This window comes from Somniosus microcephalus, chromosome 8 (genome assembly GCF_052327205.1).
Source record: "Somniosus microcephalus isolate GS21.2 chromosome 8, FLI_Smic_1.0, whole genome shotgun sequence".
In the NCBI taxonomy this organism is placed as follows: Eukaryota; Metazoa; Chordata; class Chondrichthyes; order Squaliformes; family Somniosidae; genus Somniosus; species Somniosus microcephalus.
In genome coordinates this window covers 244,407,623-244,423,293 of record NC_140994.1, presented here as the reverse complement: position 1 = coordinate 244,423,293, position 15,671 = coordinate 244,407,623, and the positions used below count along the sequence as shown (strand labels likewise).

General features: G+C 49.0%; 1 protein-coding gene across 2 annotated transcripts in view; it reads left to right on the top strand.

Annotated features, from left to right (window-relative positions):
* Positions 1-821: 821 nt before the first annotated feature.
* LOC147114239 (E3 ubiquitin/ISG15 ligase TRIM25-like) overlaps positions 822-15,671 on the top strand; it is a 43,246-nt gene continuing 28,396 nt past the window's right edge. The window contains exons 1-2 of one of the 2 annotated variants that reach the window (XM_085995920.1): positions 822-1,457; positions 6,882-6,977. In XM_085995920.1, coding sequence (XP_085852046.1) covers positions 900-1,457; positions 6,882-6,977 — 654 coding nt within the window. In that variant the 5' untranslated portion in view covers positions 822-899. The remainder of the gene's footprint in view (positions 1,458-6,881; positions 6,978-15,671) is intronic. The other variant, XM_085995919.1, reaches the window with a different exon arrangement.

The following is a 15,671-nucleotide window of genomic DNA, read 5'->3' as shown; positions in this document are numbered from 1 at the left end:
TTGACCAGAACTGGACACAGTACTCGAGGTGGGACTGACCAGAACTGGACACAGTACTCGAGTTGGGACTGACCAGAACTGGACACAATACTCGAGGTGGGACTGACCAGAACTGGACACAGTACTCGAGGTGGGACTGACCAGAACTGGACACAGTACTCGAGCTGGGACTGACCAGAACTGGACACAGTACTCGAGGTGGGACTGACCAGAACTGGACACTGTACTCGAGGTGGGACTAACCAGAACTGGACACAGTACTCGAGGTGGGACTGACCAGAACTGGACACAGTACTCGAGGTAGATCTGAGCAGAGTCTGTACAGTTTGATCATGACTTCCTCTGACTGGATTCTCCTACTCAGGATTTTTAGTCCAACATTATTTAGTCTTTGTTGTTGTAGCTCTGCGTTGGTTGGACATGTTTCGTGTTGAGTTTACTGAGACTTGTAGCCTCTGCTGCTTTGCTTTTTTTCATCTCTCTTTGCCCCTCTGATGAACCTTTAACTTTTTCTGTATATTTTTCTATTCCTCCCAGAGAGCTCCTTCCCCTTCCTCTCGGCAGGGTTTGTAAATGTTATTTTTCCTCTTTATATCAGTTTTAATTTGTTTGTTGAACTATTTTGGGTCTGGTCTGAGCTGATTAGTTTTGGGTCTATGTTTCCTGGGCCTAGTTTGCTGTATTCTGGCTCCATATTGTAAAATTACAATCTTGTTTTTCTGATTTTGTTTCTGAACTGCTACTGCAGGCCTGAAAGGGTTAATCTTCAGTCAAAGTTTGTCATGAAAGTGAAACTAACATTGCCACTCCCTGCACGGACTGTTTATAAGAATTTCACTTCCTGCTCTGGCTCCTCGCTCTCTCCGGTGCTGTGTGAAAACTCTTCAGGTGCTGTAACAATGGAGCCCGGAGCTTTAGAGGCTGAATTAACCTGTGCTGTGTGTCTCCACGTGTACCAGGATCCTGTGGGATTACCCTGTCAGCACAGTTTCTGTTTGAAATGTATTGAGGGAGTTTGGGCCCAGACAGCAGGCCCAGGAGGCTTTGAGTGTCCTCAGTGTCGCCGGAAATTCAACCCCAGGCCCAGTCTGGAGAGAAACTTCACGCTGTGTAATATAGTGGAAAAATACAACCGCTCACAGCCTGCTGCTGATTCAGCCGGTGTCATGTGTGATAACTGCATCGAGAATCCAGCCCCAGCTGTGAAGACGTGTCTGAGATGTGAAACATCTTTTTGCTCCCTTCATTTAAAGCCACATTTACTGAAAGAGGCCTACAAAGATCACACCCTAATCGAACCTGTGTTTGATGTAACAGAGAGACAGTGTCTTGACCATAAGAAATTCCTTGAGTTCTACTGCAAAGATGATGCAGAGTGTGTGTGTGTTTCTTGTATATTAGGGAAACATAAACCCCACAATCTGCTGAGCCTAGATCAGGCACAAACTGCAATTAAGGTGAGTGACACAGTTCCTGATATTAAATACAGTGAGGGAGAGTTTTCCTGTTAATGACCAACACTAATTGGATCTGATTGCAGACAGTGCTGCTTTAGCCCAGTGTTTTTTGTTGCCCTGGGTCTGGGTGTTTGTTTTCTGTCAGTCAGATTTGCTCCCTCCCCTTTCTCTTACAGTCTGTCTGAGAGAGCAGGGTGGGCACTGGGAGGGGTGTGAGAGTGGCCCCGGGTGACTGCCCCTCACCCACACTCAGCCCCTCCTGGGGAGGGCACTGTAGAGCTCAGTAATTCACTGTGTGGGCACCTGTGAGAACTGGCACTCCATGGCATAGGGCTGGAGAGCAGAGCATGTTGTGGCCCTGTGTAACGCTGGGGGATTCTGCCCTGAGCAGCAGGGAGAGGACCATCACCGGTGGGGGAGTGAGGGACACCCACAGGGGGAGACTCAGGGGCTGGGTGGAGAAACTGTTCCTCACAACAAGAGGGAATTGCTGTTTGAGAAATGCTGGTGTGTCTGAGTCTGTCTCCCTTTCCCCGCGGCTGATTGCTGGAAATGGAGGAGCTGAGTCGGTGTGAAAATGCAGCACACGGTGTGTCACTGTGAAAAGAAGCCGGTGTGTGTGAGCTCACTCAGTTTATACAGGGCAGGAGCCTCTTTACTGAGAGACACAGAAGGCAATATTTCTGCTCAGGGCCCAGACACTGAGGCCCCGAGATTCACGGGAAGGCAGGGAGGGCGCAGGGGGCCTGTCAGTGGTCGGGAAACACAGAAATTCTGGGAAGGTGGCTGTCGTGCCCAATTTAACGGCAGGAACTCATTAGAATTTTTTTACTCTGTTTCCTGCCCAGCAGCCGAGCCAGTTTGAGTGGCTGAGCACTGCCGGGCGGGAGCTGGGGAACGCTGGGGACAGTTCCGGCCAATCGAAAATCAGGGCTCGGTGGGGTGGAGCTCGGAGCACGGTGGAGAGATTGTGGGGGTGGTGGGAGAGAGAGATGGCGGGAGAGAAAGATGGCGGGAGAGAGAGATGGCGGGAGAATGAGAGATGGCGGGAGAGAGAGAGATGGCGGGAGAGAGAGAGATGGCGGGGGAGAGAGAGATGGCAGGGGAGTGGTGGCGGGGAGAGGTCGCGGGGGAGAGAGATGGTGGGGGAGAGAGATGGCGGGAGAGGGAGATGGCGGGGGAGGTGGTGGGTGGGGGAGGCAGTTTGCGGGAGTGAGATTTTGGGGGTTGCGATGGTGAGGGAGGGTCTGAAGATCACGGGTGGGGACAGTTTGCGGCAGGTTTGTTTGAGGGTTCGGGGGAAGCTCTCCTGCTCCTCCAGGCCCACACGCAGTGCTGGAAAAACACTTGCCTGCTGGAAATGGCAGCTCCCGCCTCCCTTCAGCTGTGGGGATTCCCGAGCCCCGGGATACACGGCCCGCAACCGTTAAATCCAATCGCTGCCAAAATCTGAGGCACGGAGCCTGATTTAAATATTATAATTACCGGCCCGCCGCTCCTGAGTGGGTTACTTGGCCCAGACACAACCCGCCGCCGTTAAACCGGAAGGAGGCACCTTCCCCGCTTCTTGTCTCCACCACCAACAGTCTCCTGAAACCCCTCTCCTCTGCCCCACCTCCCTCACCTCCAACAACAAGTGCCAGAAGCTCAGGGACTTCTTTCTCAGCAAGATTGAGGCCTGGTCCAGCGCCGGGAGCTGGACCAGGCCACAGAGAGGAATTCCATGCAGGCCCAGAGCTCAACTGCTGGCACGCAAGGTAAGTGTAGGTCGGGGGCTTGCACCCGCGGGAAGCCCCCGACCCGAATTTCTGGGCCATTGTTTTATTTAAGAGCCAACATTTATTTAACAGCTTTTGAGTCAGTCGCAACATTAACAATTCAAAATACAAATTGCTTACATTTCTTATTTCTCAGAGATCCTTATTCTCAAATCTTTACTTCGTTACATTTCTGCATTTCTTACTTATTTCTAATTCCAGAACATCCACCAAAATCAAATATCTTGATTATCCGAGACTCAAAGTTAAAAACTTACAAATGGTGCCTGTAAAGTTGAGAAATGCTTGGTCCGTTCAGTGACTTCTGACTTTCTGTTTGAAAAGGTCTATCTTTTATACCCTTTTTGCAGTGGGTTATTCTTTGAAGTTCTCTGTTGATGTAAGCTAATTGTCTTTATTGATACCTCTGTTCAATGCTTTCTATCTTACTGTCAATTTAGCTGCTGCATGCATAATTATGTCTCTACCTTTAGGTGTTCCGAAAACTATCATAAAAACAATATGACAGCAATGGTTTCTGTTTGATGCCATTCTTATCGAAGATTATCCATTCAATTCTTAATATTGGCTTTACTGTTTTTAGCAGACGTTGAGTCTCCTTACTGCTCCAAGTTCAATACAAACACAATGTAATTGCTTGGTGTAACTATTGAAGACATATCTTCAAAGTGCTTCAGGTATCATATTTACTATATGTAAATTAAAACCACTTTAACTGAGTGTTTACTTGTTTTATAGCTATCTCAATTGGTTGCATATTTAATCTTATGTTCCCTGTCTTCAACATAAAAAATTTTGACCAGCAGGTGTTTCTTTTACTTGATGTCATCTTTTCAAAGGCACATGCCTCTTTTAATGATTGTATTTCTGTTCAACATGTTGGTTTCCAACACCTGACTTGGGTCTTTACATTGTGTTTTTCCCAAACTCCAAACCCTCTGGAATCACCAAACTGCCATTTCAACAGGGTCATTGCTTTAGTATATTTAACTAATTCCCATTTCAAAGCTTTTCTGTTTACAACTTTGTTAAACAACTGGGCCTAGAAATTCAGTCGCGTTTGCGCCCACTTATGGGCTATAGAGTGGTTTGCGCCGGAAGTTTTTTCGCGCCCGAAATTCAGTTGGTCCGTAATATCGACGTTAGCCGGTAGCGCTGCGCCGGCACCGATGACGTCATCGGTGTGCGCAGCGCCCCGGTTCCAATGCAATTCCGGTCCGACCGCCAAATTCAGTTGCGGCCGCCTCTCCCGTGGCGGCCGCAAACAGCGTTTGCAAAACGGTGCCTTGCAGCTCCGAGAGGCCGGCGCATAAAGGTGGAGGGGCGGCCGGCCGCTTTCCCGGCGGCCGCCTGGCCGCACCTCCCTCCCCGGACTCCTGCACCACCCCCCCGCGGCATTGGTGTGTCACTCCCGCGAGCCCGGCACTTCTCCGTGGTGCCGGGCTCATTTGCCGGGGGAATCCAGCGGCGATCTCACGGCTGCAGGCAGCTCCTCCTTAAGAGAAGGAGGAGGCCTGCAGTACCCCAGCCTGCCGCACTGCATCGGGTGCCGCAGCGGCAGCTGGACGCCTGAAACTGACATTCTTCGCCCCAAACGAGGCAGCCAAACCCTCCAATAGCGCCCGCCTCCGTGTTGGGGCGGCGCAACTGAATTTCAGGCGGGCGCTACGGGAATCCGGCCGAGCGCTAAATTTCGGGCGCTAAAGACCTGGCGGGGCTATACCTAATTTCTAGGCCCTGATCTTTATCTCAGAAGCCTGTTTTCTGTTTGCAGCCTGCGTCTCCGAGGCTTTAGATATTTAAACCGAGTATATCATGTATTAATGAATATCAGAATTCTGTTCATATTATGGTGTATCTTTCTGAAATATAGCTTATTCCTTCACAGCCCACCAAACCAAACCATCCCCAAGGTTGCCCCTGCTCTAGCCCTGAACTCACATCTCTCTCAATTTCTCTCCTATTTCCCCTCATGCCCTTTCCGTGTTCCTTTTGTCCATGAGACCCACCTTCTGCTTTCTTGAACCTCTTCCCACTAAACTACTGACCACCCAACCTCCCTTCCTGGCCCCCATGCTCACTGATAGTGTAAATGGTTCTCCTCAGGTACTCTTCCGCTCCCTTTCAAATCTGCCAACATCACTCCCTCGCCAAAAGAGCTCACCTTGACCCCTCGGTCCTTGCAAACTGCCACCCCATCATAACCTCCCTTTCCTCTCCAAAGTATTTGTATGTGTTGTCGCCTCCCAAATCGGTGCCCCTCTTTCCAGCAACTCCATGTTTGAACCTCTCCAATCAGGTTTCTGCCTCTGCCACAGTATTTAAACAGCCCGACTAAAAAGTCCCAAATGACATCCTGTGTGACGATGACCCTGGTGCACTATCCCTCCTCATCCTTCTCGACCTGTCTGCAGCCTTTGACACGGTGTCACACCACCCTCCTCCAACGCCTGTCCTCTGTTGTCCAGCTGGGTGGGACTGCCCTCACCTGGTTCCACTCTTACCTATCCAGTCATAGCCACAGAATCTCCTACAATGGCTTCTCCTCCCGCTCCCGCACCGTTACCTCTGGAGTCCCCCATGGATCTATCCTTGACCCCCTCCTATTTCTCATCTACATGCTGCCCCTCGGCGACATCATCTAAAAGTCACAACATCAGGTTCCACATGTACACTGACGACTCCCAGCTCTACCTCACCACCACCTTTATCGACCCCTCCACTATCTTTGATTTGTCACGCTGCTTCTCCGACATCCAGCACTGGATGAGCAGAAATTCCTCCAACTAAATATTGGGAAGATCGAAGTGATTGTCTTCGGTCCCGGCCACAAACTCTGTTCTCTAGCCATCGATTCCATCTCCCTCCCTGGCCACTGTCTCAGCCTGAACCAGACTTATCGCAATCTCGGTGTCCGATTTGACCCTGAGCTGAGCTTCCGACCCCTGATCCTCAGCATCACGAGGACCTCCTACTTCCACCTCTGTAATATCGCCCGTCTCCGCCCCGCCTCAGCCCATCAGCTACTGACACCCTCATTCAGGTTTTTGTTACCTCCAGACTTGACTATTCCAAAGCTCTCTGACCGGCCTCCCACCTTGCACCCTCCATAAACTAAAGCTCATCTGAAACTCTGCTGCCCGTATCCTAGCTCGCACCAAGTCCCGTTCTCCCATCAGCCCTGTGCTCACTGACCTGCATTAGCTCCTGGTCCGGCAACACCCTGATTTCAAAATGTTCACCCTTGTGTTCAAATCCCTCCGTGGCCTCACCCGTCCCTATCTCCGTAATCTCCTCCAGCCAATCCCACTCCAAAAACTCGATGTTCCTCCAATTCTGGCCTCTTCTACATCCCCAACTTCCTTTGCCCCACCATTGGCAGCCCCACCTTCATCAGTCTAGGCCTTGAGCTCTGGAATTTCCTCCCCAACCCTCTTCGCCTCTCCCTCTCCTCCTTTAAGACGTTCCTCTAAACCTCCCTCTTTAACCCAGCATTTTCTCACCTGTCCTAATGTCTCCTCCTTTGGCTCAGTGTCAATTTTTGTCTGATTACGCTCCTGTGAAGCACCTTGGGATGTTTTACTGCGTTAAAATCGCGATATAAATGCAGGTTGTTAATTTAAACACTTTCCAATGAACTTTACAGGAAGAATTGGAGAGAGAAATCGAGAAGCTTCGGCGAGTCCAGCAGAATTGTTCCAGCAAAGAGCGAGACTTGGGGAGATCAGAAGCTGAAATAAAGGTAGGGAAAAGTGGAACTGGATTTCGAAAGGGTTTCTCTCCCCACTGAGTCAATGAGCACATCAGAAACAGGCCTTCCAAACCAGGCTGGCTCTGTTGGGCTGACTCACAATCAGGAATGGTAGCATAGTGGTAATGTCACTGGGCTAGTAATCCAAAGACCTGGACTAATGATCCAGTAGAAGTGAGTTCAAATCCTACCATGACAGCTGGGGAATTTAAATTCCATTAATTAAAAAAAACCATCTGGTTCACTAATGTCCTTTAGGGAAGGAAATCTGTCGTCCTTACCTGATCTAGCCTATATGTGACTCTGAAGTTGCTGCAAGTGGAAAATGCTGCTATTGTTATTTAAAGGCTTCTGCTCACAGTCACGGGGGCCTCGCAGTCAAGCACCTTTGGGAGAGGGAATGGAGGAAGCGAAGAAGATGTGCGCAGAGGGAGGAGGAAGAGGGCAATGAGGGTTCTCCACAGGAGGCCTTACCCACCTAGGGTCTTCCCAGAGCACTCCTCTTATGTCCATTTAAGTGAGGAGCTGTGTATTAGGAGGCTACACTTCACCAAGGAGGTGGTCACAGAACTCTGCCAGACCTGCAGCCTGAGAGCAGGGTGAACACGGCTCTCCCAGTGACAGTCAAGGTCACCGTGGCCCTCAATTTCTTTGCTAGCAGATCCTTCCAGTCTGCAGCAGGAGACAGAGATAACATCTCACTGCTCACCGTCCATCTCTGAATCCGGGAGGTCACTGAGGCTCTCTACACCAGGAGAAGGGACTACGTTGTCCTCTCACTGAGCAGAGAGAAGAAGGACGAGGGCGCATGTGGCTTTGCCAGGATAGGGGCTTCCCCATGGTGCAGGGCGCCATCGACTGCACCCACGTGGCTTTGCAAGCGCCATATAACAATCCTGAAATCTTCCATAACTGCAAAGCCTACATAGGAGCAGGAGTAGGCCATTTGGTCCTCCAAGCCTGCTCCGCCATTCAATATGATTATGGCTGATCCTCTATCTCAGTACCATATTCCCGCTCTCTCCCCATAATCACAGAATCACAGAAACCCCACAGTGCAGATCGAGGCCATTTCGGCCCATCGAGCCTGCACCGACACATATCCCACCCGATCCCCGTAACCCCTACACCAACACATATCCCACCCTATCCCCGTAACCCCACGTATTTAATCCCCCTAACACTAAGGGTCAATTTATCATAGTCAATCAACCTAACCCGCACGTCTTTGGACTGTGGGAGGAAACCGGAGCACCCGGAGGAAACCCACGCAAACACGGGGAGAATGTGCAAACTCCACACAGACAGTCGCCCGAGGCCGGATTCGAACCCGGGTCTCTGGCGCTGTGAGCCTTGATGCATTTTGTGTCTAGAAATCTGTCTATCTCCTTCTTAAATATATTCAGTGACTTGGCCTCCACAGCCTTCTGTGGTAGAGAATTCCACAGGTTCACCACCCTCTGAGTGAAGACATTTCTCCTCATCTCAGTCCTAAATGTCCTACCTCCAGCCTTCCAGCCGTTCTTTTGGCCAAGTCCACTTCCATTCTTCCCCGTGAGGGCCTGTTTACTTCGTGCAATGTATTCCATTGTGGCATTCATGGACTGTTACACCAGCAAGGGCCGCTAGGGTGGCGGTGGATCAACCAGACTCAACTCGTCATCCCACCATGAGCTGAAGACCAGGCCGGCGAGGGTTCTGCCTGGGAGATGGAAATCACCCAAGGTGAGTCTGAAACTTGAAGGCAAAACGTATGATTATTTGCACAAACCAATCCTCCGTAGAGGTAGTTCTTCTCATCGCTCAGAGAACACCACTGAGTTGGAGATGCCTGAATCACCCTAAAGGCACCTTCCAGAGGCTCTACCATCACCACCACTGCTGAGTCCTCATCTATCGGTTTCAGGGTGTTACAGGTACATATGATGTAGTGCTCTGACTCATTTGTAAGGTGTTTCGTTTCCTCATCCTTACAAGGATTCTTTGACTCTGGGTTTTACAGGAACAAAATCGTAGATGACACAAAGGTTTAGGTTCAACCCAAAACTGTTAGTTTATTAAAAGCAACAAAACACAGACAAAATCCTGTTGCGATTTGGCTGAAACTTACAATCACCCATCTGGCCAGTCGTTACCGGTGTGGATTGTAGGCCTGGATCGGAGATGACCTGTCCCCGTCCTCCTTTATCTGACTGCAGCTGCCTACACAGCGCAAACCCCTTGTAGAGTCAACTGATATTTACAACCACCCAGCCGGCTGGTCGTGGCCGACGTCGATTGCAGGCTGGGAGCTGGAGATGACCGTCTTCCCTTCCTTCTTACACCTGGCATTTGCTGTAGTCAGAGCTAGCTCCCGAGAGAGAGAGCTTCCGAGAGAGCTTCTGAGCGAAAGAGAGAGACTTCCGAGAGCTTCTGAGTGAAAGAGAGAGAGAGCTGTGTGTGGTTCCTTCTTACAGTTCTTCCGTCCCGCCTTTTCGAGTCTGGGCCTTCCCCCAACACTTGTATTCCAATCCACACCCAGTAATCCAAACCACAGGACACGTACAGGGCTGGGGGATGGAAGACAACTCCGTATCTTGTCTCCCCCTCCCTGTGGTACATATTTGATGTGATTTAGTCTTACTGCTGATGTGTTTTGCCCAAGGTTAAAATGTTTTTCATTGAGGCCAGGAAGTCCTTTGTTCCAGTGAAATTGGCATAGTTGTCTTATCCATTGAAGATCCATCGAAACCCATTAAAACACGAAGTCTCAATGTCCAAAGTTAAATCACCTATTCACCGTTAAATCACCTATCGAGACGCTCATTGTCCAAAGTAAATGTCTTTTCCAAAGTTAAATTGAAACTCACAGGTGTGTCTGTGCTTCTAGGTCCAACTGCACCTCGCCCCTACCACTGGGCCAAACAGGCTTCCAGCATTTTGCTATTGTACTGGGTTTTTTGAAATCTACATTCCTCCCTTTAATGTCTCTTTTTAAGCTAGAGACATTACTCTTGACGAATTCTACTTCTTCTTTGCCTTTGGGTGCATTGCCGGTCTCAACCAAACCTTTACATTTCACTTTTATTACATATATACATACATTCGGTTCAAACACTCTGAACCTCCCGTTTCAATCTTTTAAGTTTCCCCCTTCTTGTCTTCCTTTTTAATTTACATGGCAAGATTAATAGATACAACATAATACACAATTGTACAATTACCAACACATGTGATGCGATTCGAATCCAAGGAGGGATCTCAATATTGAGTCCCACATCCCACCACGGAGGGTTAATCATCTCTTCAATTTCCTCCCTTTCTTTCTCATTCTTTTGCTGTAACGCGTAATAATGTTTTTGGGACAACTCTAGTTTCTTTAATAGCTTAACCAAATGTTCGGGTGACGGCAGGATATCGTATCCAAAACGCCATATGTATTGTTGGAGGTTCAGTGAAGTACCGTTAACTGTGATACCGATGTGTTTGTGGTCTGAGATGGGGATTATCCTTTAAATTACTGCGCCCCTCGTTTAACAACCAGGCCCCGTACATGACACACACATCATTTTGGGCAGCCCGATCCAACGCATTTCAGCCCTCCTTTATTAATACGTTGATGGTCTGAGCATGAGTCTCCAGCTCAGCTGCCATTTCCTTTAGATGAATCGTCATCACCTGGTCTTCCTGCAATTTGTGACCCTCAATGTCATTACCCGACCCCCCAGTATTTTCCTCAGCTGGTCCCTTAGTGTATTTAGTTGTAATTGCAACTGCGCGTTGTCCATACTGTTGACCAGTGACGTCCCTGTATTAAACACCGTGGCCACATCATTAATCAGTCCCCTTTTTCGTCTTCCCCCAGCCCGTGTGGCTGTTATTTCCCGGTATGTATGCTCCCACCCGACTTTCGTCCCCATAATTCCTCTAGTAGAATTGTCTGAACATTCCTTTTAACAACTTTTCATACAACTTTTGGCGGGCACCACCGGGGCAACTGTAACTCCGTTAAATTAAGAATAACCGACACTACTTCATAATATATGGTATGATACATCGGCCCAGAAATTCAGGTCAGGGGCTTCCCACGGGTGCAAGCCCCTGACCTGCACTTTCCTACCGCGCCGGCCATTGAGCTGTGGGCCCGCGTGGGATTCTGATCCTGGGCCTCCTCCAACTGCCGGCGCACAGTGCTTGCGTATCCCAGGGGCGCAGTTAGTTTGATTCATCCCCTGGGATCGCGTGGGCCATGGAGAGCCAATGGTAGCAGGGAATGCTTCATTCATAAGTTTGACAGGAAGACCTGTCAAACCTATAAATACTGTAAGCCCCAAAACATCACTAAATCTTCAAATAAATATTTAATAAATCACATTTTTAAAATAAACTATAAATTACATGAAATAACTATTTTAAACAGTACAGTAATTTAAATTTTGAAAAAATTAATTACATTTTCTAATGGTGCTAAAAATAAACTTACCTTTCTTTAAAGTATTTAAAAATAATAAACCTGTGGAAAAAATGTTTTAATTTTAATTAATTCACCACTTACCTTGTAAAAAGCAGGCCTTGCGACTGCTTTTTACATGTCTAACTTCTGGAAACTTACCCTCCCGGGAAAACCTGCAAAAAAAACGTAAGTTCTAAGCGCACGCGCTGCCTCTCCTGCGCACGCGTTCGACTTCTGAACCCCTTCTTTCAGGGGAACGGAAGTGCCGGTTTCCCACGCATGTGCAGTGCATGCATGAAACCGGCACTTCCATTGGGCTTACGGGCGATTACCCCGTGCGTACTCACCCGTGGAGACCCGAATTTCTGGGCCATTATTTTTCCTGTTGGGATCAACACCAGCCCAGTTTTCGGCCCGGGTGCTGTTACGGGACATTTGACCTCTGTACCCTGAGTCTCTGGGGCTTTCGGCAGAGGCTTCTTTTTGCTCGCGACCAGTTCGGTCGCATTGACTGCTTTTGGAGGATCCGGGGTCACGCAAGAGTCAAAACTCTGAGTCCAATTCACTCCTGATCCGGAGTCCTGCCACTGCCATTTGAAAGTAATGGCAACCCCCCCTTTGCAGTTGTGCCCCGACCCGACCATGAACACATAAACTCCTTGCTCCTTCTTCCACCTTTTATCCCAACACAATTTTACCCCTTCCTTAGTTCCCATGGTCCGTCTGTTTGGATTATTATCCAACTTTTCCCATTCCGTGGATGCATTATTTTTACCTTTGTCCGCAACCACCACCACCATCCCATGGGGGTGCTCCCTTACATTCCAGACAAACCCGTCTACCCTCTTTCACCCGTACCCTCTTAGTCTGATGTTTACCTTTGGGCAGGACACTGACACTTGCCAAATCTTGTCCCCGGTTCGCCTTGAACACTTGGCCGAGTTCGACCTTAGCCAACCCGGCCAATTCCCAATGTGGGAGTATGTAACTGTACCATTATCACCCCGTGTTGCCCCCGCTGAGTTACGGTGGGGCCAGTTCCTCCCATACACCCGTATGTAAAGAATGTCTCGGTGTCTCCCTGACCTCCCCACCCTGCTTTAAGCAGGATCATCCACACGCTCAGCCGCAGCGTCCACCTCATCTCGCGTCCTTGATTCGATTTGTTTCTATAAAAACAAAACAAAAGAATAACACTGCTCTGTGAGGGGTCTCCCCTTCACAGGTCACACTTAACTGATACACATATTTACACTTTGGTTCAATCACTGCTTTTGTTTTTTCTTGTCCCGATGTTTGGGATTCTTGAGGCCCGGGGGTGGAGTAGGAGGAGGTGTCCAGAGCACCCTGGGTCTCGGCACCCGACTACTTCGTCTCACCGCTCCGCCCTCTGAGTCATCCTCACCATCCCACAGCACGGGAGAAAGGCTCACATTGATCAAACTCATTACGGTTCCTTGGGCCTTGGCCCGTTTTGTGCTTCTCTCTCCGGAGTCGTACAGCTTGCACTGGTTAATGTGAAACCATTTTACTCGCCTCGGCAGCTGGATCGCATCGACCATAGGACTTGCCTTATCCACGATGTTATAGGGTCCTTTAAATAATGGCTCGAATGCCCCTATTCTGGCATAATTCCTGACCATTACCTGGTCCCCTACCTTCCACTCGTGGTTCCAACAGCATTTTATTCTGTTGGTGCTGCCTTCCCATATTGTTAGCTGCCTCCCAATGCAGCCCCCTTAGAGTATGGTACAGATCTCTAACAAACCTGTCCCGTGTGACCTGCTGAACCTGTGTTTGGGTCAGGACCAGGACCAACACATGAGTCGGGGTTCTCAGCGACCCCCCTGTCATTAACTCATGCGGGGAGTGTCCCGTACTTTTACAGAGACTGGCTCTGATGCTCATTAGGACCAGGGGTGGGACCTCATCCCATCTTTTCAGGACCTCTCCTATCTCTTTCCTAAGCCTCTCTTTTAACGTCTGGTCCATCCTCTCTACTATACCCGATGATTGGGGGTTATGCATCACATGCCATTTTCCCTGTATTCCCAGCAGCTTCAGGGTGTCCTGCATTACTAGTCCGGTGAAATGACTTCCCTGATCTGACTCTACTATCGGGGCAGTCCCCACCGGGAAAACACTTCCTTCACTAGAATCTTCGCCGTGTTTAACGCTGTCGCTGGCCTACAAGGAAAAGCTTCCACCCATTTCAAGAAAGTATCCACTAATACCAGACAATATTTATTGCCCCTACTTGTGGTGGGCAGTGGCCCAATGCAATCTACCTGTATAGACTGCCATGGTCCCTCTACCCTCCTTGTGTGTCCCAATGGAACCTTCCTTCGGTGGGCGTCTGGATTATTCGCCGCGCACACTAAACAGTTCTCACAATAATCCCTTACATCTTCCCTGAGCTGGGGCCACCATCCCACAGCCTCCACTTTATTCCAAGTCGTTTCTGGCCCTGTATGTCCGGCCCCCGGACCCCCATGAGCTAGCTGCAACAATTCTTCCCTGTACTGCACGGGCACGACCCACCTATTGCCCTTGACTAACATCCCCTGTTTCACTGCTACGTCTGCTGCTCCAAAGGTCCCTCTACAGGCTTCCCACATTCCTTATCCTTAATTACCATTTTAAGGGCTGCATCTTGCAGCTGAGCCTGTTTCAAATCGGGTGGCAATTGTACCTCCTTGGGTCTCTCTTTTCCCTTTTACAGCCATGATCTGTCCAGATCGGTACGGGTCCCAAGGTATCCCTTCCCCTACCCCCATTTTGGAAGGTACATCAGCCTTCTGATTCCCTTCCCATATTGTTACATTGGGTCCTAATTCTGTTGTTAATTCTATTGTTTAGGGTTTCGACACCGCCCCAGCCTGTTCATTACCTGTGAAACCTGCTAGTGTAAATGGGACCCCGCTCGACCATGGGGAAGTGGTCGGATTCGGTGAGTGGACCACCGTGCAAGAGGCGCCTGTATCTACCAAATACCTTCCCCTAACGGTCTCCACTTTCACATCTACACATGGTCTGCCCCGTCAAAATCTCGACTCCGAGTAAGACTCTGAAACACGTAAATACTGTCAGATAAGCAAAGCTTTATTTTGACTTGCACAAGGGGAGCGAGAGCCCAGTCAATGGCTCGGCTCACAACTCCAGAGAACATCTGTGAATGCAGCATATTGATACACTCAAACAAGCCCGTGCTCCATAAATCACCTGTAATGGGATTGTATCATTTTAAAATGAATTAAGAGTTAAAACAAATTAAGAGTTTGGCACAAGGACAATCAAAAGGTCAGCAGGACAGAAATATCTTCAGACAAGGTTAGTTAATTACATTCTGTCAGGAGGTTCTGTCTGAATCTTGTTACCAAAAATGATTTGCTTACTCATGTCTGATTATCATATTTATACAGTGAAGAACACAAGTTCCATATGATCATGTATAAAAGTTAGCAAGTCAACTCTGTACAAAGCTATTTCAGTATTCATGCAGAACGAGATTAACTTTTAACAGAACTTTTCACTCTTTGATCAGATGTCATTATCACCTCTCAGTTTGCAAGCGTACAAAACGTGGTGCGGTTACCCAATAGTTCTGCAATGTATTGTTCTAGCAGTTTGTGATTAACTTTTGCAATAGGTCAGAAGATTACGTTAATTGCTGCTGACTCGACTTTAGTCGAGCGGCAATGATACAAAAATACATTAGATGTCAAGTATCCCATCATGCACTAGTAAGGGCAAAATCATATTTCCACACCCCACTCATTGTAGATGAGCAGACACAGGTACTCGGGCTGGGCGCGGCCCCGTCACAGTGAGGGTGCAGATGCGCTGGGTCCTCTGTCACCCACAGAAGCATCCAGTTTCCCTTTATCCTTGCCCATAACCTGCTGTAATGCGGCCACTAAGATTTTTATTGGGTCGTCTTCTACCTTCCCTCGGTTTGTCTCTACCTTGGGACCCTCGTGCCCTGGTTTCCCCCCTTTCGGGAGCTTACACTCCTTTCTCCAGTGTCCCAACTTCCCACAGTTACAACACGCCTGGGATCGACCCGCATTACTTCCCTCCTGTCTCCATTCCCTTTTACTCCTCACATTCCCTTTCACTTCGTGCACCTTCCCCCTGTGTTTCTCCTCTTCCTCCCTTGTCCTGACTTGAAAGCTAGAGTCAGCTTCCTCAGCACACCCATCTCCGTATTGTGGAGGCCCTCTGGGTCAAACCATGACTCAGCCTTTGCGCTG